This window comes from Suricata suricatta, chromosome X (assembly GCF_006229205.1).
Source record: "Suricata suricatta isolate VVHF042 chromosome X, meerkat_22Aug2017_6uvM2_HiC, whole genome shotgun sequence".
In the NCBI taxonomy this organism is placed as follows: Eukaryota; Metazoa; Chordata; class Mammalia; order Carnivora; family Herpestidae; genus Suricata; species Suricata suricatta.
The window spans coordinates 13,868,687-13,894,400 of NC_043717.1; the positions used below are offsets into that span (position 1 = coordinate 13,868,687).

Below are 25,714 nucleotides of genomic sequence, written 5' to 3' on the forward strand. Positions count from 1 at the left end.
AACAAAACAAAAAAAACGACCCATCATGTAATTTCTGTCCTTGATGGAATGTATTAAATAAGCAAACACCACCAACAAGCAAAACAAGTACTACAATGTAAAAATATTAAAAAAAAAGAAAACCCTCTTACATGCATAAATGAAAGATTGCACACAAAGAACTCACATCTTTTCAAGCTCTGACTACCCTATTTAGAATGAACTCTTTTCTTCTCTCCTTCACACTGGGAACTGGGTATTCTCCTTTCCCGCTTTATTTTTCTTTGCTACACTTATCATCATCTAATTTCTCAGATATTTACTTACTTGCTTTATTTGCTTGTCCCCCACCATCCTTGGCTAGAATGAAAGTTCCATGAGGGCCTACATCTGGTTCTGTTCACTGGTATGTCCCACAGACCCTGTGTGCTGCCTAATGCACATTAAGTGTCCAGTGAATATGTCCTGAATGAATCTGTTCAGGGTTAGGGAAGACTCAAACGAAGTCAGTGGCTCCCAATCAGAGCTAATTTTGGGGCTTTTGCATGCCCTCGTGACAAAAGACATTTCCTCCTTCGCCCTTGACTTGAACATGAGATAGTCCAGAGGCAGAGGTTCTGCTGTTGCCCCTTCTCTACTGCATTGCATCAGGCTGGACTCAGCGCACAGAGCAGAGCCCTCTTGTTCACGGTACTCACTGCTCTTGCCCCTGTGCGAGGCTTCCACCATTTCCCCAGGGACAGGCTTGATGGAGGGGCTTGCTTTGGCCCGCTGAAGATGGGCAAAAGTGATGTGTATCACTTGCAAGTAAAAATGTGAAGAGCCAGCTTGTGGTTTGCTCCTTCACCGTTTCCCCTTTGCTGTGGGAGCGGCAGTGCCGAGAGAGAGGTTGGTCTGGCTCTTAAAGAGACGACCCCATGAGACGGAACTGCAGCCGACCTGCACTGGCCATGGAATAGGAGTGAAAAATCAACCTTGATAAATGTAAGCTGCCAAGATTTTTGGGTCATTTGTTACCAAAGTGTAACATCACCTAAGCGGATTCAGTATGCCTGCTAGTTTAAAAAGAAAATGAGTTTATTAAAGGACATTTTGTGGCTCACAGGATCTGCAAGAAGGTCTTGGAGACTCCAAAGCCAGGAATAGTCTTTTTTTTTTTTTTTTAAAGGGAGTGAGCATGTGAATGGGAGAGAGGAGGAGAAGGGGAGGAGGGAGAAGGGGTGAGGGGCAGAGAGAGCCAGAATCCTAAGCAGACTTCCCGCTCAGTGTGGAGCACAATGCAGAGCTCAGTCCCATGACCCTGGGATTGTGACCAGATCAAGAGTTGGAAGCTCAGGGAGCCGAGCTCCCCGTGCACCCTGCCAGGATTGATGTCTTAAGCTCACTGTGGGGCCGTCCACTGCTGCCCTCCAAGTGCACTCAAGTCAGTGACAGGCGCCAAGTGTCTGATCACTGGACCCCTGAACCCCTAATGTCACAAGATGGCTTTCACAAGCCCTTGGCTCCGCGTGTTGCCCTCTTAACTGAGGGCTCTGGTGGAACCTTATGCTCTTACGTGGAGAGAGGCTGGAGAAGCAAATTTTCTGTTTCTCCTTTGAGGAGGTGGGAGTGGAGTCAGATGTGGGGATTGGAGAAGTTAGTGGGCGACCGCAGAGCATGAAAGCCATGTGCTGCCTGCTGGAGCCTGAGGATGGGGCCAAGGGCAAGGGGTTATTGCTGAGAGATAGAACGACTGGTGCCGTGCTGGAAGGTCCCGGCCAAGCCGTGCCCAAGCATACCTGGTGACTCTTCAGTTGTTGGAGGCATGCACGGCTGGTTTTGCCTCGGCCGGCCAGAATGGGGTTTGCCGGAACTTGCAGTCGAAGCAGTCCGGAAGGACTCGCGGTGTGGCAGTCCCTTGATAGAAGTTGTCTAGTATCACCCGCCTGCAATGTGTCTAGGAGCACAGTGTTGAGTAGTGTGGGAGTTCTTTTGTTTTGTTTTTTAAAGTGTATGACATGGCCTCGTCTCAAGGAGTTCAGAAAACATTAATTTACCCCAAGGACTGATTTGTTCCAAGCTGTTAATGGATGATAATGGTTTGATGTGGTTTTTCTAACTCAGGATGTTAATGGATTTTAATAGATCCTGTCTCCTCTCTCTTAAAGAAGAGTCTCAAAAGAGGAGAAGGAAAAGGGGGGGGGGCAGGACGCTGTGCAGAAGCCTGTCTTAGCAGTAAAGATGCTCTCGTGTGGTATTCCTCTCGACAGCAGGTCTCTCTAATCTCCAAAGTCCCCCACCATCACAACCAGTGAGCTTAAATTGGATAGAGATGGTCACCCAGGAGAGATAGAGATGAGCTCAAAATACTTTGTCTCCACCTCCCTTGTTTATGTCTTGAGATGCCACTAGTTTCTAAAGTCAGTCCCCTGGGACGTTATAACCGAGCACAGAACAATTAGGCCACTCCCCACTCACACGGAACCCCACTTGAAAGGAAATGTCTGATAGCGGCATCTAGCCAGCGCCAACTGGTGATGGAAATGAAATTGGCTACTCCTTCTCCCTGCCCAACATTTACTGTCTCCTTTAGTGTTATAAGGAGATTCGACAGTGCACACGATGGGACTTGCCTCTAAGTTGTTCCTCATCGTCTGAGGGGAAGACTTCAAGAGTGATCCTGGTGTTAAACAAAAATTACACGATGGGTTTTTATTAGTGACTTTAAATATTTGTGATAAGGGAGGGGTTATAAATAGGGTATAGTCTGATGGCTCATGTAATAATAAAACCAAAACCAATTAGTAGGTTGTTTAACTCAGTTACAGGCTGTCTGCAGGCTAGCAGCTTTCCTATGCTAAATCCTGATGAAATGCAGCGGGTTCTATTTTGTGCAGGATGAGCAGGCTGCCATGGCAACTGTCTGTGAATATTACTTCAATATTAGTCATAGGTTTCCAGTGTCAGCCTCTGGGTCCAATGTTCATTCTAAAATCCAGATGCACATCTATTCTTAAAGGAGTTCTCCTGGACATGTTTACAAAAAACAAAAATAAAATACTATCAACTGCTTGAGTTTTTCCTTTGGAAAAGACATATGAATGAATTTCTATAATTGCAAATTGTAGATTTCGTTGCTATTCTTTTCTTTTGGAAAGGCGATGTGGCTATGAATTTGCATTGTGCTTGACCATAGATTTGATTAACAAGATGTACTAGGCAAGAGTTTGGAAAGGTTGTCTGCAGTCTGTAACCCTTATGTTAGATTATTCTTTTTCTCCCTGCCCCCCCACATTTAATAGTATCAGAAAGCATCTCATGGTGGCAATTGACAGAGGACTGAATCCAAACCAAGTTAGCAAAACCAGTCTCAAATGAATCTGACTTGAACTGAAAATTCCACGGGTAACGTTTCGCTTAGAGATTTACAATGGAGGGCTCCCACCATGTTTCCCTGGCCTTCTCTTGGTGGCCCTTCTCCATGTACCGCCTGTACCCCTCACACTGGCTCTTGTCATGGGGGCAGCCTTGCTCAGAGCACCACAGCTGGCGTGGGACAGTGAGTCTGTGTCCCAGCACTCTCTCCAGGAGCCCAGAGATTCACTTCTCCTGCCAGTCTTATGCTATATGCCCACCCAAACACTCCCCTTTGCCAAGAAAAGGGGCTTTGCTTGCTGCCTTAGGCCTGAGTTATGGCCCCTCCCTTGACAATCACTGCTGCTGGGGAAGTGGGCTCATGCTAATTTGCCAGTCAGGGCCTATATTTCGAGTAGGGGGTCACATCAATCAATCCCTTGCAAACTGCAGAGCTGAGAATAGGGAGAGGTTGATTTCAAAAAGGAAAATTGGGGTACTATTACAAGGAAGTAAGGTGGTGTGGGGGAAGGGCAAACAGGAAAGGGCTCACATTAGCTGAGTCTCATCTTTTTTTAATCAGGAAAATAGCTTTTCTGGGTTACTCAGCCAATAGATTTCTGCTTATGTCTTGTCCAGAGCTGTGTCACATGACCACTCCTGACTGCAAGGGAACCTAGCAAATCAAATTTTGTGGGCTAAGCCCATTGGCACCTAGAACAAAATTGAGGTTTTATTGGTAAGGAAGAAAGAGAGAATGGATATTGGGTAGATAGGTAACTAGGCGGCCATGATGTATATTAAATCATTTATTCCTTACTTTAATCCAGTGTAGTGGTACTATTACCATCTCAGTTTCCTAAGAAACAGGCACAGAGAGGTAATATAATTTTCCCAAGTTCACACACAGCTGTTAAGTGGCAGGGCTGCTATTTCTATGAAATAACTGGTTCCCTTTCCTAATCCTTCTACTCTTCTATGCATGGAAGACTTCATTTTTACTTTTCAAAAAAGGGCAATAATTGTCTGTAGGCCCTGTATTAATTTCACAACCTTCTCAGGAAAAACAGTCCATAGAAATCTTGGATCTCTCGCCAACTTGTTTTTCATAGTGTCCTTTCACATAGCCACGCCAGCAGGAACATGACATATTAGCAGGAATTGTATTTGGTAGTAAGAAACACACCTAAAAGGGAGGTATTGGGGCTGAAAAATTTTTCTGTACCCCTCAACGTTCTTCCTGCTGGTCTAAGAATTGAATTGACATGAAACAGACTAACTGGAGAAAATAACATGCAGGAAATCCACACAGACATGAGATCCCAAAGACAGACACGATATGGTATATAATATATGCCATCCTGAACCAAGGAGAAGAGGGTAGGTACCTGGGACTTCAAAGGGAAGGAAAACAATTCACAGGAAGATGAAAAAGAAAAAATGATGAGTAAAGAAATGTTTGCCGGGCCTCTCAGAAACAATGGGACATAGAGAGGAATTTGATCAAATAGGTCTTTCTAGGTTCTTTCGTGTCTACCATACCTAGTTCATATCAGCATATAGTTACTATGGCAATAGCTCTCTTGCTGGAGCAAGTCCTCTGTCTAAATTCTTTTATGCAGTTAGAGGGAAGGTCCAAGTTTCTTCCTGCATCGTTTTGGGCCTTGATTGTTTTTAGCTGGAAATAATCTGTGTGCCAAAGTGACACATTTTGGGGTGGCCTGCCTTTGGCCTCTGCAAAGGTTATTTTCATCTCAAGTGATATAAAATCCAGAGCTTCATTCAAAAATGAAAGTGCACCTGTTAAAGTAAAAGAGCCATTACACATATAGAAATTGCCTGTCCTGAGTTACATGAAGTTAATTTATATGACATTTCCTTAAAACTGCTTTGAAAATCGGACTCACTTGGGTAAATCAGTAATATTTCACATTATTGGTGCTTCAGTTTGCTTATAATTTTTATTTTTCTCATTCTTTCCAAGTATCTGATATCTTTAGCTTATGGCATTATTTTATTTATATACCACAATTTTGTTTTGTTTTGTTTTGGTGATACCGCTAAATTAACCATCAGGACCATGAGAACATGGTAGAATGTAGTTTGACATTAAAAGTTGTGAAAGAGTAGAGCACCTAGGTGGCCCAGTCAGTTAAGCCTCTGACTTTGCTTCAGGTCATGATCTCACAGTTCATGAGTTCAAGCCCTGTGTCTGGCTCTGTGCTGACAGCACAAAGCCTGCAGCCTGCTTTGTACTCTGTGTCTCCCTCTCTCTCTGCCCCTCTCCTGCTCATCCTCTGCCTATCTTTCTTTCTCTCTCAAAACTAAACAAACATTAAAAAATGAAAGTTATGAAAGAGTAGATTGAAAAAGAAATAGAGATTTAAACAAATAAAAATCCTACTGTGTTGTTGAACAGTGCCACTCAGCGTATGCTTCACTAATACTTGGGAGCTTGGGAGCTCAGATTCATGAGCCCCACTCCAGACCTGTTGAATCAGAACCTCTAGGGGCTGAACCTGGAATCTGCATCTTGACAAGATCCCCAGGTGATTTATAAGCACATTAAATTTTGAGAAGCACTGTCTAAGTGTTTTACGTAGATGAGACTTACAGATCTTGTACTCTTTGAAATACTGGTGAAAATGGTAACTTCGGGTTTGGTAAACTTAAGACCTACCTATACTAAACTCTAGATTGTCCTTTGAAAGTTCCCAAATCATAGACTTTAGTTATTTAGTCCAGGTCACTAGTCTTAACTCAAGTGTATGCTTGATTCCTTCCCTCTATTAACACCTTCGCTTCATTAGTCAGTATTTGTCTTTTAGATGTCAGTTCATGTTTTTTATTTATTTTTGACAGACAGAGAGAGATAGTGTGAGCAGGGGAGGGTCAGAGAGAGAGGAGACATAGAATCCAAAGCAGCTCCAGGCTCTGAGCTGTCAGCACAGAGCACGACATAGGGCTTGAACGCATGAACCGTGAGATCATGACCTGAGCCAAAGCCAGACGCTTAACAGACTGAGCCACCCAAGGGCCCCTAGATGTCAGTTCAAAGCTTACTTGCTCTGATAAGCATTTGCTTGATTGCCTGACTCACTCTTATGATGCGTATACTTCTTTGCAATTTCACACTGATTTTTATGATTGTTTAATTAATGTTTACTTTCCCCACTAGGCTATAAACTTCATGAGGGAAAGGACCTTGTTAGTTCTGTTAACCGATATATCCCTAGGGTTTAGAATAGTGCCTGGCGTATCATAGATGTTCAACAAATGTTTGTTGAATGAATATACGAATTAAACCAAGACAACAATAAATGCTCTTAAAGAAAATTCCCTAAAAACTTTTCTTTTTTTTTTTTTTAAATTTTGTTAATGTTCATTTATTTTTGAGAGACATAGACAGAGCATGAACAGGGGAGGGGCAGAGAGAGAGGGAGATAAGAACCTGAAGCAGGCTCCAGGCTCTGAGCTAGCTGTCAGCACAGAGCCCGATGCAGGGCTCGAACCCATGAATTGTGAGATCATGACCTGAGCCGAAGCCAGACACTTAACTGACTGAGCCACCCAGGTACCCCAAACTTTTTTTTTTTATTTAATGTTTTATTTATTTTTAGTACAGAGAGATAGAGCATGAGAGGGGGAGGGGCAGAGAAAGAAGGAGACACAGAACCGGAAGCAGGCTCCAGGCTCTGAGCTAGCTGTCAGCACAGAGCCTGAGGTGGGGCTCAAACCCACTAACGTGAGATCTGACCTGAGCTGAAGTCAGAGGCTTAACCGACTGAGCCACCCAGGTGCCCCAAAAACTTTTCTAAAGGCTTCACAATGAGCACTTAGTCATCTCAGGCAATGGTAGCAAGGGTTTTGAAAAGAAAGCCATGGATCTTTCCCAGGCCTTGTTTTAGCTAATAGTTTCAACATTCCTCCAAGAAACCAACTGTTCTTTGTTTTCTTTGTTCCTGAGTGCAAAAATTGTTGACAGGGAGGCAAATGGTGGCAGAAAGAAAGCTTGAAAAACCTGAAACCCGTCTTCCCAATAAAAAGGAAGTGGCCCTCTCATCCAAGTTGTGTTCTTCACATTCTGTTGGCAGGTACTGTCATATTTGCATCTGACATTGTGGAGTTGCCATGGCAACCTATTAAAGAGTCATTCTAGAATCTTTACCTCTGGAAAATTCCAGGTGAGGCTGAAGAATTCTCTTTAAGACCTATAAGTGTGACGATGGATTGTGTCCTCAGCCTGCAGGTCAGGCTGAAAGAGTCATCGACCAACAAAGTGAAGATCTAGGAATCTGTTTTCCTTGACCCAGTGTAGACCTGATAGAACTTAAAGAGAAGGGTAAGAGCTCTTAATGGAGCAGATGAGTTGAATGAAATCTGGGTAGGCATGGAACATGTGGTTGAACGTTAACCTTCTTCCTCTGTTTAGCCAATTCTTGTAGACTTCATGTTTTATGTATGGAGATTATCCTACTTGAATATGTATTTTACATACTTTAATATATAATTTATATTGGGGCTATCTTTATAGGGTAGAATTGGATCATCTTGATGGAAGAGGAGTATGATTCACCAAATCGTACGACTGTCGTGTTGGGGAGGCCACCTAATCTCTTTGGGCCTTGTTTCCTGTCCAATAAAATGCAGGATCTTTCTGATCCGTTCCAGAGGACCGGAGTATCTTACCACATCACAGGCTCACCTGTGACAGAGCTCTGGGCCACGAGCCTCATGATGATCTTTCCAGGGGACACTGCTGTGCGCTGAGATCAGTTTTGTCCAGATCCCGACAGTTTGATATGAAAGGCAGTTGTATAAATGTATATTCTTGTTTTATTTTTGTCTTTGAATGGCAGATTATAGCTCCTGCAGAAGGAAAATAAGGAGAACTAAGAAATTACCATTACTCTGCCATTGACTCATGTTAGATGTCAAACTGAGATACATGTGCAATGCAAGCACATCCAAGCTAAAGGAACAGATTGGGGCAATATTTAAAAATACCACAACTCTAAATAGGAAGCAGTTCTGATAAGCCTATTTGGCATTCATGCAAAACACCCCTAACTCTGAAAAATCTGAATTGTACATTGCCAAGGTAAATTATTTCTATTTGGTAATTATAGATGAAGGTATATTGGCTTATATGATAATACCTCTCTCCCTTGGTTTCCAGATACCCCTCTCTCCTGGGCCTCTTCCTTTCCAGATCGTTCCTTTTTTAGTCTCCTTTGTTCCTTCCTCCTCCTCCTCATTTCCTTTAAATGGGCTTCTGCTTTTACCAGTCTTCTTTCTCTACAAGCTCTCCCTGGCTGTTTTAGCCTCTCTAATCACTTCAGTTGTTATCTGTAACCTGGTGTCTTCTTAATGAGAATCTGTAGACCTGATTTATGTCCTGGGCTCTAAACTCAGGCTTCTGCTGCCAATGGGACATTTGAACTGGTTATTTTTCTCCACCGCCCCTTCACGTCCTACTCCTGTCCCCGTTAATGCTCTACCACAGTTGATGGCATTGTCCACCAGAGTGTAGGTGACAAGAGGGCAGGGACTGTGTCGGTCTCGTCCACCATTATACACCCAGCGCTCAGTGTGATGCCTGGCATATGGTAGACACCCAATAAATACTGAAGAAGTGATGCATGCATCTCTGATTTCAGGCTAGAAACCGTGGGATGATTCTTGATGCCTCTGCCTCCCTCACTTCCTATACCCAGTCTGGGACCTGTGGGGTTTATTACCAGAAAAGCTTTCCCATTTGACTCCTCCTCTCCATCCCCACAGCTACCCCTTTAATCCAGCCCTTATCCTCTCCTGGGTTGTTGCAGGAGCTTCCTCGGTGGTCTTCCTGCGGCTGGGTTTCCCCCAGTTCATCATCATCCGCCCCTCAGAGGGCTCTTCCTTAAGCTTGAATCTGATCAGATTTCCCTCGGGCTTCCCTTCACTTAAACCGTGTTTGCAGTCTGTCCGCCTCCCACTGAACCCATGGAGTCTGTACAGTGTTTTGAGATGAGAATCACTGCATTTCACTGATTCTAAGATGTACATGTTTTTCACACTTTCGCCCCTCTGAGATTGGAATGGGTGTTAAAATCGATGGAGTGTCATGGTTAGATGGGTGCTTTTTTCTTTCTTCTTGGTACATAAAATAATGATATACCTTATAATCGATGGCATCTTAAATTTGCAGAAATAGACTCATTCTGACATTTAAAAATAGGGAGGTTTTACATGAAAATATGTTCAGCTTCTCCTGAAAAATTACATCGGGCAACACTGGGCCAGGATTTCTGGATGGCAGCCTAAGAGGGAGCTACCAGTAAGTAGCAGCTGCTTTATTTAGACAAAAAACTCTTTAGAATGTTCCATCACTTCCACCTTGGCTGTTCTATTCATTTATATTATCTGCCCCAGCCCATGCAAGCATTTGAAATCATAATCCCTGACTGATGAGTGAAAATCTGAATTCTCTGTTATGATTGGCACCAACCTACGTCCCCATCCTCTGCTTTCCACACCTTCTATCCCCCAGTCTCAGGAGGCATTACTCAAATATGACATGCTCCCATGTTCCTTGGACTGCCTTTCCCCATCTTTCACATTCTGTGAAGCATTTCCTCACTTGCCCTGGCAGAACTAACATCCTTCTAGACTCCTGTGGTACGTGGGTATATCTCTGTACCTGCGCCTCCTGTCTTGTAATTATTTATGGGCAGACCCGTGCCCCTCATTAAACTGTGAACCTGGAAGGGAAATGGATCAGAATGTATTCATTTTGTATCGCTGCCTCGTAGCTGGAGCATGCTCAGTAAGTACTCGTTGAATGGAGAAGGGATAGGGTACGTTTTCTCACTGGGATCTCTTTTTTGAGTTTTGCCCATGGATGGACAACTAAAAGTGAAGTCAGAGGGAAGAGCAAGCATTTTCCTTGGTGCTTGTAGTTCATAGTAGAAAACGCTGCTTCTGGCTGTGATTTAGGGAAGTCCTTGGCAAAGCCAGCCCGTGGGGACTTTAATATCTTGCAGACCCTAAGAAGCTAAACCAGAGCCAGCTTTGAGCCATTTAAAAATTTTTATTTTAAAATTTGTGTACAGTAAAATCGACTTGTACAGTTCTGTGAATCTAGACACATGGGTAGATTAGTGTAAGCGCCACCCTAATCAGGATATGGAACATTGCCCCCCAAAACTTGCTCTTGCCATCCCTTTGTACTCACACCCTCCTGCACCCAGAAACCCTGGCAGCCACTGAGCAGTTGTCCATCACTGTGGCCTTGACTTTCTGAGAATGTCATAGAAAGATATGCGGTCTTTTAAGCCAGCTTCTTTTACTCGGCATAATGCCTTTGAGAGTCATCCAGGTTGCGCATGTCAATAATCTGCTCCTTTTGACTGTTAAGCTGTAGTCCACGGTACAGATGCACGCCGATGAATGTGTACACATTCATTCGCCGACGGCCATTTGGGCTGTTTTCAGCATTCAACCATATGAGCCTGTTGGTATAGGCTTTTGTGTGAATATAAGCTTTCATTTCTCTAAAGTAAATACCCAGGGGTAGACTGATGGTGTCGTACGGTGAGTGTGTGTTCAACCTGATAAGAAACTCCCAGACTATTTTCAGAGTAAATGTACCATTTTGCATTCTCAGCAGCAAAGCCTGAGCGTCCCAGTTGCTCCACGTTCTGACCAGCGCTGGGTATTACTAAATCGTTTTTAACTCTCCTAATAGATGTGCAGTGGCTTTCATTTGAATTTCTACCTCCTCAAATCCAGTCTAGGGCAACCACAGGGGAAAAGATGGTCGACCCACCACCAGTTTTGTGTTACTTCAAACTCTGATTATCTTCCTCAACCTTCCTTCTGTGGCTTACTTTTCAGAGTCCTTGTGTTACTTGTTCATTGCTGTGTAACAAATTACCAAAAACTTGAGAAGCTTAAAATACACAAATATGGTCTCACAGCTTCTGTGGGTTATGAATCCAGACATGGCTTCCATGGGTCCTCATAAGTTGCTGTGATCAAGGTGTTAGCTAGGCTTCAATCATCGTAAAGCTTAATCGGAGAAAGGTCCACCTCTAAACTCAAGTTGTTGTTGGCAGAATTCAGTTCCTTGAGGCCTAACTCAGGGCCTCTGTTCCTTGCTGGCTTTTGGTAGAGACTTCTTCCAGTCTTGTGCCATGTAGGCCTCTCCAACAAGGCGGCTTACTTCATCCAAAGTGCACAAGTTTTGAAAGTGATAGAGTCTGCTAGCAAGACACAAAGTCACAGTCCTTTATAACCTGGTCACAGAAGCAATATCCCAACACCTTTGCCATATTATATGGATTAGAAGTCGGTCACTAGATCCAGCCTTACACTGAAGGAGGGGGATTACAAGAGAGCATGCATACCAGGCGACGGGGATCATTTGGGGCCACCTTGGGTCTGCAGGCCACAGTCCTAGCTGCTCTGTGGATTCTGCCCAGGTTTTTTATAGCTTCCTTCTGCGGGAGAGACAGAGTAGGTAGAGTGTCCTTATTCTGCCCAGACCGTGAGTTTCTGTGAAGCTTTTTGATTTGATTTTTGAACATTCAGGGTTAATTTAAAGAGGTTTTTGTTTTGTTTTGTTTTAAGATTTTATTTTTTAAAGTAATCTCTATACCTACCCTGGGGGTCAAACTCACAACCCCGAGATCAAGAGTCACATGCTCCATCAACTGAGGCAGACAGGCACCCCTGTTTTTTGTTTTTAACTTAAGCCATCTCAGACCACACTAGGGTTAGATTAAGCCGTGGTCAAAATTTAAATTCTTATCCTTACTAATCTGTTTATTAAATTACAACCATGGAAAGCTCAACTTTTGTACCCAAGATGGAGACTTTCCAAACTTGTAAACTTCAACACATAATGACAGCTCTTTCAGCGTGGCCTATGGCTGCCGACCAGGTGACCCCAACAGCTACATCTGGCCAGCACGGGCCTTTATGAATTTCTTTCCCTTGAGAGAGAATTGTAAGCCACCATGACTTTCTAATGACTTGCCAAATCTGGCCTCTCTTTTCTCCTACTTAATGTGGCTTTTCAATACCCCAAATTCATCCCTGGAAATATGCTCAATCCTTTCTCTTTATTGAAAAGTAAAAGTACTTGGTATTCCTTCCCTCTCTTTAAAAGGAAGTAGGCTCTTTAAATCAAGATCCTTTGAATCGTTTTGATCGTGAGCTGGTCACAGTAAAAACTTTTTGAGAATAGACCCCTAATCCAGGCATATGAATTTATTTGTAACTAATACTACTGAACTTATATATTGTCTCCATTACCACACGCACGTGAAAACAGGAGATTCAAAAAGAACTAAAAAATAGGTAAAAATATGAGTTCTAATATTTTGCTTTCTGCTGTCCAAAGGAGTGCTATTGGGCCCTGCGGTGTCAGGGGCCATGACTGGACAGACACCTTAAGTACTCCCCACCCAATAGATCTGCACATGTTGTTTGTTTCCCCCTCAGTCTATTCCCAAATCCAGCTGCTCTGTCTGGAGTCCAGCGTATTCTCAGTGTGCGTCATGACCAGTAATAGGAGCTGCCCCTTAGAATTCCTTCTCCTTGGTAGAAGATGGCAATGTGGCCCACGTCAGGAGGCTTGCCTGCAGGGCTCGGTCTCTCCCTTGTGAAGTGGTCGGCCCTCTCTGTTCCTCTCTTTCTGTAGCTTGCTACCACCATACACTAGCCGACTGTCCCGGCTTGGATTCCCTGAGAGGCAGACCCCGAGTCAAGCATTTGAGAGCAAGTTTATTTGGAAGGTGAAGGCAAACCCAGTAGAGAAATGGGGAAGTGAGAAAGGAAAGAGAGACAGCCAAGAAAGAGTGAGTCCAGCCCGCAGAGGTGGAGAGGCTGCTCGTTTTCAGTCATAGCAGACGGGCACTTTTCTCTACCCACCTGTAAGTCTGGCTGCGGTATTAGGAACTCTGTTTCTGGTTTTCATTTTCCCTCTCCCATTTCACATCCTTGTTAGGTACTGTAAGATAAGGGTATGTGCTGGAACACCCTCTTCTCTCCCTCACCTCTTCTCCTCTTGGTGAGCTTCTAGCTTTAGGCTGCCCAATCATTAGGCCCTGGGCAAGGCATCACTTCTTTTAGTTTTCTTTACCTTTTTTTTTTTTTAACTGAGCTTTATGCCCAGCATGAGGCTTGAACTCCCAACCCTGAGATCAAGAGTTACACACTCTACTGACTAAGCCAGCCAGGTGCTCCAGCATCACTTCTTTTAGAAAGCTCTCCTTCTTCCCCCTTTCGGGGATAGGGCTCTTTTGCTGCGCCCCTCGCCTGTCCTATTAGAGATCTTACCATACTGTTTTGCTTTCATTTATTCGTGTAATCAATATTTACTTTGTGCCCAGCACTGTTTTAGGTACCTGGTGTTTATATTCCAATATGAGAGAGAAATTTTAATTTGCGATTTTATTTTAATGACTTATTTACCTGTGTGTTTGCCCCACCTAATCCCATTCACTTGGTTCACCATTCATGTGCCCGTCCTTCAGCACAGTGTGTGCCACACAGGGTCCTCAATGACGATGTGTTGAGTTGAAGAGCACGAGCTATCTTAGTTGAAGATGATTCAGTCTCGCCGTGGCCTTCTTCCCGGGGGAAAGTGAACTCTCACCTTTCCTGTGGGCTGTTTTCACAGGATGATGTGCCCACTGAGAGAGAAATTGACCTGGATTGTTAAGGGGTACAAGTCTGTTAACGAGTGAGTTTAAAACTATTAACATTACTTTCTCAATTATTTTTTCTGTTTTCAGCCTGGGAGAACACATTCCTGCCCAGCTGGAAGAAAGTCACAGAGCATCTGAGAAAAGGCTGGAACCTTCATTTGCAAACACATCAAGTGCTGACCGAGGCAATATAAGTAAGCATTTCAGAAGTAGGGGGTTAAGAATCAAAGTGCCTGGGTTCAAATCCCACCTCTGCCACTCATTTGCTGTTTGACTTCGGGCTATAGTTCCTAAAACATAAATAGGGTTAATAGGATGGTGTGTGGATTAAATAAGATTAACTCATGTAAAATTAACAAGTGCCTAGAACCGTGCTCAGTAAATGTTATTGTCGTTATTGTTCGCATATGTCAATGCTGGCTCATTCCATGGTGGAGGCTGCCTGGCTAGAAGATTCTTTGCGGTGCTCCAAGTCCCATTTGTGTGTTCTTTGTACAATGGAAAAACATGGTGAAATTCTTCATTTTAAGCAAGAGGCCGGACATTAAAACAACCACCCACACCACAAGTTCTTTCCCTCCTTTCCTTTCTTTCTGTGGTTAAACTTATATCTGGTGAGTACCTCTTATGCATTTGGTGCTAGGAATGCCAAGAGGAATGAAATGGGTCCTTTCCTTTCAGGATTCCGCATGTAAGAGGACAGATTATAGCACGCTTTGGGCATGCACACAGCTTGTAGAGCCAGAAGACAAGACTGCCCAACTCCCCTTTGGTGATTTAGTAAAGGGCTTCACACAGAAGAGGTGACATTTGACACCTATGGTATGTAGACGTAGCCATCATTTAATCACGGTGGATTGAATAGGCCTTTGGCCGGAAATGCAGTGGCCACGGAGCGACTTTGTCCACTCTTTGTTGAGAGCCTAGGTAATTACGCTATCATTTACAATGTGTATGGCAGCCTCATTAGGTCCTACTCTTGAAGTCCCTACCATGGAAACCTGAATGGTTGCATTGCTTCATAATGAGGCCCTCTGATAGTATTTAATATGCTAATAGGAGTGCAGAAGCCCAGAGCTGCCTTTGCAGTTATTTGTGAAGTGATTCCATTAGATTGAATAGTAAGCGTAGGTAAGCACTTTGCTGGCTCTCCTCTGGCTCTCAGTCACAGAGAGGAGCTGGCTAACGGGCAGCCTGGGTGGGTTATGAGATGCTCTTGGCCGGAGTCCTTCAAATCCCAGCTCGCGATACCCAAGGCCAGGAAGCTCAAGAGCATGTGCTGTGTAACCAGCCAACGGGCAGAATTGGGGAGGAAGATTGCGGTGGTGCAGCTGCAGTCAGTAGGAGACTCTGGGAGCCAGAATTTTCTGGACTGCCTGGAAAGCTGACAGAACTGTGGCTGGTGACAGCCAGTACTAATATTGGCACCTGATTTTTCAGATGCGCCTTCATCATCTTCCTCCTCAGCACACTCAAGCGACATGGCAGGCCAACTTTCCATTTCCTTTCTGCTGATGAAGCGAGGTGAATCTCCCTTTCACAGACAGGTTCTCCATCAAGGTTCCACTTCTCTTAATCATGCCCACTTTATGGTGATGTCACCTGAAAATCATCCTCACTTGACCTAAAGAGCCACTGGCTGCTTCTCTGCCCTCCTTTAGAATTCACTGTGTGTTTTGTATTGATGCAGATTATTTATGCAAACAGCAGCCTGGTCCTGCCTGTACAGAGCCCGGTCCCCTCAGAAGCATTCATGTGACCGCAGCCCATTACTTGAGTGTGTCCCTTTATCTCCTACAGGGCAGGGTTGGGGCAGACAGCTGTGGCGCACCAGCCAGCCCAGCCTCTCTGGGATCTGTGACTCGGAGCTCGCCTTCCAGGCTGAAAGGCAAAGCAGCCGTGGCCTGGTTGAATTATTTCTTTGTGTGTGTGCACATGTATTTATTTCTTGATTTATTTAAGCAAGAGTTCTTCCCACAGAGAGCTGCAGAGATGTGAGTTGTAGATTGTGTGAATGCACGCGTGCTTACATGTGTGTGCACGGGTGTGGGGGGGAGGGTGCTCCAGAGAGAGCTGAGATTGTACCTCTTCTCTTTCAGATCTCTGCATCCCTCGTAGAGAAGGTTTTTTTTCTTGTGTTTGTTTCTCTTGAAACGCTGGGGTGGGGAAAAACCTGTGCACTGGCCGAGCAGAAGCAAGAGAGAGCACGTTTGTTTGTTCTTCGGTATTCTGAGCAAGCAGAAGTCCACATTCTCAACATATATTGTGTAGCAACGGGACAGGGAACACGCACTCCTTACAGCTGCTTTGTTGCTTTGCGATCTTTCAGAATGATTTTTCTCAAAGATTCTGATTCCCAGTCAGCTGTCATCATCTTAGAAAGGTGTGCAGATGACTTTGCAATTTGAAGGGCCGCAGCCTATTTCAAATGAGCTCGATATTTGGAAAAACTCTGTGGTCACCTGGGTGAGAACTAGCAATGACGGAAGAGGTACTCGGAGCCGCCCTTCCACCCCTTCGTGGGGGCAGTCGCCAAGCCCCACTGCACAACTTCAGGTTCAGAAATCCTCCTTTAACTCCCTTGGCCTCTTGCCGCCTTCGAGGATCACGGGGTTCCCATCTCTCTGTAAGAAAGGGAAGCAGAATTCCTCGCAATGTTCGAGAATTATATTTAGTGATTGCGTGCTTACATAGTCTCAGTGCTTCGTCTGTAATATAGGAGTGATGATACCACCTTCAAAGTTGCTGTGAAGATTAACTGGAATAATAGAAATGAAAAGCACCCACTGTGCTGGGTAAATAACAGTCCCTTAATAAATAGTAGTGATTTTAGCTCTTACTGTTAGTATTACTGGCACTGCATTCTTTCGGATCTTTGTGCTCTCTGAGGGAAAAGAGTCCATTTCTCATGAATCCACAGTCATCCCAGAAGGAGTGGACACCCCAGGGTTTTAGTCTCTGGGAGGGCCCAGCCCAAGCATTCTGAAGGAAGAGATTTGAGCAAACACAGGGTGGGCATGCACCGTGCACAGGCCCTCCTGGCTCACCAGCCAAGAAGAATTGATCTTTGTTCAAGCTGTCTTTTTCCACCACTGAGCTCCTCAGTCCTCCTCAGTACAAGCCTATAAGGTAGGCATTATTATTCCTATGATGAGAAAACTGAGGTGCAGAGGAATTAATGACTAGCTGAGAAGAATTTAAACTTGTATGTTTGATTTCTTCTTTTATAAAAAATTAATATTCATTCATTCATTTAAAGTAGGCTCCATACCCAGTGTGGGGCTTGAACTCAAGACCCTGAGATTAAGAGTCGCATACTCAGGCGACCTAGGTGGCTCAGTTGGTTAAGAATCTGACTCTGGATTTCTACTCAGATCGTGATCTCCTGGTTCGTGAGATCCAGCCCAGTGTCGGCTGTGTACTGACAGTACGGAGCCTGCTTAGGATTCTCTCTCCCCCTCTCTCTGCCCTCTCCTGCTCTCTCTCTCTCTCTCTTTCAAAACAAACAAAGAAACAAACAAACATTAAAAAACAGAGAGAGAGTCACATGTTCTATGACTGAGCCAGCCAGACAAGCCAGTTTGTATGACTTCTAAGCCCCGGGCTCTACTGAGCCATGACCACGTAGTCAGGAACAAGCAGTTAGGGACAAAAGATGTTCTTCAGACGCTTAACTTCACAAGGTCCCCTGCTAGGCCGTTTGAAACATAGTGGACACTCTGGCTCTTTCTTAGAGATTCCTCTTAGACATGCATATTAACATGCTGAAGGCTCTGAGGAAGCCTGCAGTAAAGAAGTCTGTCTTATTTGACTGTGGGACCCTTTTTTGTCTTAGTCCTAGAATCCTAAACACAGAGAGCTACTCTTCCACAACCATACTTTGGAAAACCTGGCACCAGGCCAGGCTGCCTCTTGCTTCCCGTCCTGTCTGATACAGTAACAGATTCCTTCTGACACATTCTGGTGGTCCCGGCCTGTCTGATACAGTAACAGATTCCTTCTGACACATTCTGGTGGTCCCGGTAGTTTGCTCCCTTTTCTTATCCTTTCACATGATGAGAGCCAGGAGGATCACCAGGTTAGCCTCACAGACTGCCCCGTATTCATTTAGGAGCACGGACACAAGGAAACACTAGAGTGTTCTACTGGCATGGTTGTGGTGGAAGGGGCCTCTCTAGGGAGTGCCAAGGACTCCTCTGCCCCACTCTGCGCCCCTTGGTTATATTTAGGCCACAGACTTGAGGCTACAGAAGCCTTGTTTTGATGACTACCAAAGAGAATGTGTGTCTGAAGAGGTATCTGTCCTTCGTGCTCACATCTCCACAGTCCCAGGGGGAACAATTAGACCTGCCAACTTAACCCCCACTTTGGGGGGGGGGTGTGGTATGGGCTGAATGACTATGGCTTCTGGATTTGGGTTCCTCAGGGCCAGAACTAGAGTAGGAATTACTCATAAAAGGCAGCATGTCTGAGAAAGGCTGAGTTTTTTAGCAGGGTAACCACACCATTCAAATCTAGAATGCCAGAGACAGCATCAGGGTCCAAGTGGCTGAACTGAGGTGTGGGAGTTCAATAAGAATGCACTTTGTAATGATATAAAATTCAGAATGAGTAAGAACAGCTCGGAGAGGCTGGGCTAGTGCTTGGAGGGTGCTTAATGGCTGAGGTTAGGTTGGCCCCAAGGGCCATCTTTTGTTGTTGTCTTGTATTTTCACCTTGGGAAGTGAAAAGTGTTTAGGAGGAAGAGAGCCGGACATCAAACAGTTCTGCCCTTCAGTTACCCAGCTGCCCCCACGCACAGTAAAAGCCTTTTAGCAGAAGCCTGAGAAGCCTTTTCTTTCACAGATTATAAGTGAGCGCCAATAATGAGTCACTATTTCCTGAGTGCGCTTTAAACCATCTTTGGCATATAGGTGCTGATGGGGGGCAGCCGCACTGGGCATGTTTCAAGCTGTTTGGTTTGTTTGTTGTTTTGTTTTTTGCCAAGATCTACCTTCTCAGTGGTACGCGCCCCTGACTGTGGCATTCCTGGGTCTTTGTGAACGCTCCAGAAATTCCCCACCTCCTCAGCCAGAGGACCACTGTCAAGCCCTAGGGAATCATTTCTCCAGAGGCTTCTTTAGCACACTAGATGCTTTTCTACTACTGACAGAGGGCCAGAAATGGAAGAAGCTTAGATTTTTCTCAAATAATGGAAAATCCCCAAATCATTTTTATCAGCTTTACATCAGTAGAGATGTCCTCAAAGGTACACACACTGCCTAAAAACTTGTTTTCCTCTCTGCCTTTAAGTGGATGATGGCAGTGTAGATGGGCGGTGTGTGGGAGTCATAAGTGGCACCCGGCCTTACCCAGGTCTTGTTTTGGTGAGCATTGAAATGAGATTTTTTGTTTGTTTGTTTTACCTGTTACCTGAAGGAGAAAAACAGTTTAAGAATAACTTGCTTAGTAATTATTCTTTAATAATGTAAAAATTCTAACAGCAAGTTGTTTCTTAATAACCAAAGAATTCTAGTCTCATTTTTTTCTCCATCATGATTTTAAAGTCTTCTTTAAAAATGAATGCCTAAGTACTACCCATTTTCTGGTTTAATAAAAGGCTTTTATATATTTAAATAGCACAGATCTGCACCAAATCACAGACTAACAATGACTTTTAGAGATTCATTTTTTAAAGGAGTCTGACTTAGAAAGTTTCGTTAACTCACATAGAAACACCTGCTGTGTAAAAGGTACTCTATAGGTGCCAGAGATTAAGGAGTATTTAGAAAGAAAGCTATCCATGGGATCCTACAGTCTAGCAGAAATATACTCAAGTTTGGAGTCTTTAGTTCCTAGCGAATTTTATATGGAATTTTGTTTGTGGCGTAATGAACTGAGGGGTGGCTGAGAACCAAAGGCCTTTGGAGAGATATTGCTTTATTATTTTTTTTCTGGAAGAAGAAAATCAAGATTGAAATATCTCACTTCTTACCGTTCAATCAGTGTTGCCTACTCAATGCCCTACTCTTAGGTATTCACAAAAAGGAGTAGAAAGAATCGCGTAAAGATGGAAGCGAAGCCCAGGGAAGATATGGAGAACAGTGTTTCTCAAATGGAGACCTGGGAATGCCTGTGTCAAAGTGCCCTGAAGGCTGCACTTTAATTTTTGTTAATGTTTATTTTATTTTTGAGAGAGACAGAGTGTGAGCAAGGGAAGGGCAGAGAGAGGAGATACAGAATCCAAAGCAGACCCCAGGCTCTGAGCTGTCAGTACAGAGCTCAATGCAGGGCTTGAACCCATGAACTGTGAGATCATGACCTGAGCCAAAGTTGGACGCCACCCAGACACCCCAACCTGTACTTTAATTGCAGATCCCCGGGCTCTCCAGACTGCTTAAATCTGAGTATTGGGGTATAGCTTGAGTCCTCATTTTTAAAAACCTCCCCCTGGCTACTCTTGTGATACTGATCTCAGAGAGCACTGACCGAGGCACATGGGGAAGGTCACCAGGACGAGATGAACTACTTCAAAGAGTGATGAAGGGCCCCCTGCATGTGTTCTCAGAGGTGCTGTAGAGAGCTGGTAAGAAATTTCTAAATATGGAGAGAAGACAGGTGATGGGTAAATAGCGCTCCAGTTTCAAAAACAAGAAAAGAACAATTTGCCAGAAACCACAGCTTTATAAGCCTGACATGACTTTGGAAACATATTATTCCAAACAGATGGAGTCAAAGCATTTAGAGAAAAATGTGATGAACCTCAGGTGATGTCACCGGTTTGCTAAAACATTGTCTCTGTTAAAGACTGTCAAACTTGGCTGCACATTACAATCATCTGGGGAGTTTAAAAGGCTCTTGATGCCCAGCCCCCAGCCAGTACCAATTACATCAGAATCTCTGGGGATGAGACCCAGGCATCAGTATTCCTTAAACCCCCAGAGATCCTGATTTAATGTGGTGCTGTCTGCGCATTGAGAGTTTTAAATGCTCCCCAGGGGACGGTAATATGCAACCGAGTTTGACAACCAATTTGTCTATATGACATCAGGCAAGTTGCTTGATTTCCTTGCACTTTGTATAAATTCTATGTAATTTTAGAGGTCTCTCCCAAAATCTTCTATGATTTTGTAATTTAAAATTATGCCAAAGTGATTTCCTCTTCTTCCCGTTTTCTTCTTCTGGGGCTGGTATAGCCCAGAATGTCAAGGTGTCAAAGTATATATCATCATTTCTTGAAAATTTGTAGCAAAATTTCCTGGGATGCCTCATAGATAAATAATAGGATAGTTGTGATCGGTGGATTTACCACCTGACTGAACAGATATGTTCAGAGAGTGTGAATGTAGGGGGCCTGGGCTGAGTGCAATGCCACAGGGCTGTCGTGCCCTTGGAGCTGACCTCTTTAACAGTTTTTCTCCAGGATGTAGGTAAGAAAGACAGGAAAGAAGTGCCTATCAAGTTTGGAGATAAGCCAACATTTAGGAGGGTTAACTATGGCAGTATATAAAAGAATTAGGCCTACCTCTGATCAGAATATCTTTTTATTATGGTTATTATTGTTTTAACGGTATTTCCATAATTCAGATATTTTGCTCATTTTTCTCTTTAGTTGGGGCAACATTGTAAAGCTTTTGAGGGTACTGCTAATGGAAAAATAGACATGCCTGGTAGGGTCCCAAGTCAGTTGTTCTTTGACTTTGTTCTTACCAAGAAATGCACATCGATTCCATCAGGCTGGTTTGGAGCAATACAAAAATAAAGGAAGCATCATCCAAAACAGCCATGAAAAGAGAAACGAAAATCCAATTTGGCAGTTTTAGCTGATGGGTATGAAGATAGACCTACAGGAGAGGGCGTGGAAGAAACATCTGGATGGTTTGTTTCAAAAGGGCACTCCCCCCTCCCCCCGCCTCCAGGGGTACCTGGCCTGCTCAGTAGGTAGAGCTTGCGGCTTGATTCTTGATTTCTGGGGTCATGAGTTTAAGCCCCTCCTTGGGCAAAGAGCTAACTTAAAAGAAAAAAGAAAAAAACCCACAAATAAACATGAAGGACACCCTCCCTAATTCTGGCACCCTAGTTCTGGGGGGAGGCCTTGAGCCTCTTGTTTTAAAACATGCTTTCCAACTGGTTCTGAGATGCAGTGTTGAGAAGCTCACTTTGATTTGAATTTTGGCATAGTTGTTTAAATATGTTGTTTTGTCTCATAGTCCGTCTCCAATCTGTGTTTTTAAAAGCCCAGATAGATTTAATTATGAGCTTAAAACTAAAACAGTTAAATTATATCAGCTCCTTCATATCCCATTCCCTGTATTGCAGTTAGAAAATTGTGTGCTCTTACATTTCCGTTTCTCTTTCCATTTTTAATGCTTTATTTTATATGGACCTTGATCTGACCTAGACAAGGGGAAAATATAATTTATGTGTAGCAGAAAAGCAATCTATAGTTGCTCTGCTGCTGCTGCTGCTGCTGTGTTTTGGAAAATGCACCAGGATTAGATTATGTCTGATCACTTTCCACATCACATGATGAACAGCAGTTGAGAAGAAGCATAAAATGAATCCTGCCGAGAAGTCCTTAGATACCTTGCTGTTGATGGGCGCTTCCCTCCCTCCCCCTCCCTCCTGTGTCTTCCTCATCAGGATCTAAGACTGAGGTGGATCAGCTAGGAGTGGCTCCTTGCAGCGTAAAGGGAGACACTTCACACTCTGGGAATGAGAAGTTAAATTCATGAGCACACATGATTTAGAAGACATGGGCTGTGGCACTTCGTCTGCGAAGTCAGATAGGCAATCTGAGAAAGGTGAGTGCCAGCCGGGGTGCCTGTCTTCGGGAAGGAACGGGAGCCAGAGGGAGCCCCATATGCCCTTTCCCCTTTCCTTTGAGTCACTTGCTGTCCCTGCCGCCCAGTGTGATTGTGCGCTAGGCTCCCTCCCTTGAGATGAAGGTTAAATGTTGGCATAACGTGGGAAACTATCTTTAGGAACATGTAGCTCTGAATTTATGATGTACCATAAAGTATTATCTAAGAGAGAGTTTATGTTTGATTTGATTTCAGCTGAAAATGTACCAATATAAAATCTCAATTTAAAACTCAGTAGCAGGGAACAAGAAAGTCTCTGTACATTTACCTCTGCTTATTCGATATGCTTATAAATAGCTCTGTCCATACCTATGGGGTATTTTAGTAGCATCATTGACTTTTTATTAGATTTTGTAATTCAATGATTGGAATATTTTTTATAGCTGTTCAACACAGAACTTCATGAGAGTTGCCCCCATGTTTTTGTAATATTCCAGGTAGAATTTGGGAAATGCAAGATCATCTGCTTCCCAGAAAGTGTGCTGTTCCTAAATACATGACATGCCCCCGTGGCCCCTATGTAATTAGATACTTGAATGTTTTCTTGGTTTCTTTCATACTAAGGGCCTCATACCTGCTAGAATCTAGTTGCAGGTCACTTGAGTGTTTAAGTATAAGCAACTTAAAAACCAACTGGGATGATTATGTGACTTACTCACTCTCACACTCCATTCTTTTGCTGTCTAGGTTATGGAAAATTTTCCCAATTTCTATTCCTCATCTTGCTTTTGGAAGTTCACTCAGGCTTAAGAGGGACAGTTTAGGATGCAGAGTGTTCTATACTAATTAGCGTGTGATGTTTTCTCTTGGGAATCAGATGCTATTCTGCTCCATGAGTTAGCAAAGCTGATCTCCCCCAGTAGGGAGACGTACTAACTCTTTCAAATCTGTAAATCTTTCAAAAGCTCCAACTGGGCTAATTCCACAGTAATAATTTACTATAAGAGAGTAAAGCGAGTAATTATCTTTTTATATCTAGGATTACGCAGAGTTCTTTAAATTTAGGCAAATTTCTTAGGTTAAACAAACAAACAAAAAGGCCCAGCAAAACTTGTAACAGTAAATTCTCCCCTTTTGAAATACTTGTCAACTTTTAACATGTGGCAGGTAAATGGAAATATTACCTTAAGTTTTTGGACTGGTTTTTCTCTTAAATAAATTACCGAGGCGAAATGCACATAACATAAAATCAATCATTTTAAAGGAACATTTCAGTGGCACTGGGTACATTCACAAAGTTGTGTAACTGCCCTTCTCTCTAGTTCCAAACATTGCCATCATTCCAACGCAAAACCCCTTCTCTATTAAGCAGTGTCTCCCAATTTCCCTCTCCTTCCAGCCCTGGCAACCGCCAGTCTACACTCAGCCTCCATGAATGTACCTGGATATGTCATGTATACAATGTACCTTCTGCCTCCTTTCGCTTAGCATCCAAGTTGTAGTATCTGTCATCCTTCTTTCCTTTTTAAGGCTGAATAGTGTTCCATGGTATGTTGAGACCACGTTTTGTTTGTCCATTCCTTTGTGGATGGACATTTTGGTTGTTTCCAACTCTTTGGCTACTGTGAATAGTGCTGCTCTGAGCATGAATGTATGTGTACTTGTTTGAGTCCCTGTTTTCAGTTCTTTCGGGGTATATACGTAGGAGTGAAGTTGCCAGGTCTTATGGTAATTCTGTGTGTAACTTTTTGAGGAAATGTCAAGCTCTTTTCCTGCATTGCTTTTTAAAAATAGTAGTTTTGGGGCACCTGGGTGGCTCAGTCGGTTAAGCGTCTGACTTCAGCTCCAGTCATGATCTCACGGTTGATGGGTTCGAGCCCCACGTCGGGCTCTGTGCTCACAGCTAGCTCAGAGCCTGGAGCCCGCTTTGGATTCTGTGTCTCCCTCTCTCTCTCTGTCCCCCTCTCGGCCCCCACTCACACTCTGTCTCTCTCAAAAAGAAATAAACATTAAAAATATTTTTTAAATCGTACTTTTATTAAGACATCATTCACATACACTACTTTAAAGTGTATAATTCACTGGTTTTTAGTATGTTCACAGAGCTGTACAACCATCAGCACTATCAGTTCTAGAACATTTTCATACCCTTCCCCGAAACCATTAGCAGTGACTCCTCTACCCCAACCTCCGCAGCCCTAGGCAATCACTAACCTCCTTTCCATCTCAATAGATTTGGGCTCTTCTGGACATTTCATATAAATGTAATAAGATTATAGGAAGTCTTTTCTGTCTAACTTCTTTCATTCATCATAATGTTTTCAAAGTTCATGTTGTAGCATGAATCAGAATTTTATTCCTTTTAATTGCTGAATAATATTCCAGTGTAGGAATATGCACACTCATCCATTCATCAGTTGACAGGCATTTGGGTTGCTTCTATTTTTTTACATTATGAACAATGCTACTATGAGCATTCGTGTACAAGTTATAGTGTAAACAGATGTTTTCTGTGCTCTTGGGTATACACCTAGGAGCAGAATTGCTCAGTCATATGGTAGTTCAATGTTTAACACCTTGAGAAATTTCCAAACTGTTTTCCCAGGTGCCTACATCATTCTACATTTCCCCCAGCAGCATATGATGGTTCCAGTTTTCTCACATTCTTTATAGCACTTGTCTGTCCTTTTGATTATACCCCATCCTAGTGGGTATGAAATGGTAATTCATTAGGGTCTTCATTTGCATTTCCCTGATGACTAACGATATTGAGCATCTTGTCATGTATTTATTAGCCATTTGAAAAATTTCTTTTTTTAAGTTTATTTATTTGAGAGAGAGAGAGGGAGAGGGAGAGAGACAGAGAGCGTGAGAGTGCATGAGCACGGGAGGGGCAGAGAGAAAGGTAGAGAAAGAGACTCC

The 25,714-nt window shown here is 43.6% G+C and overlaps 1 protein-coding gene across 4 annotated transcripts in view; it reads left to right on the forward strand.

Moving 5' to 3' along the window:
- PPEF1 (protein phosphatase with EF-hand domain 1) overlaps nt 1-25,714 on the forward strand; it is a 121,226-nt gene that overhangs the window by 4,059 nt on the left and 91,453 nt on the right. For 2 of the 4 annotated variants that reach the window (XM_029930088.1, XM_029930090.1), the window contains exons 1-3: nt 7,534-7,654; nt 14,097-14,203; nt 22,632-22,792. In XM_029930088.1, coding sequence (XP_029785948.1) covers nt 22,720-22,792 — 73 coding nt within the window. In that variant the 5' untranslated portion in view covers nt 7,534-7,654; nt 14,097-14,203; nt 22,632-22,719. Of the gene's footprint in view, nt 1-7,533; nt 7,655-14,096; nt 14,204-22,631; nt 22,793-25,714 lie in introns of those variants that run through there. The other 2 variants (XM_029930089.1, XM_029930091.1) reach the window with 2 other exon arrangements.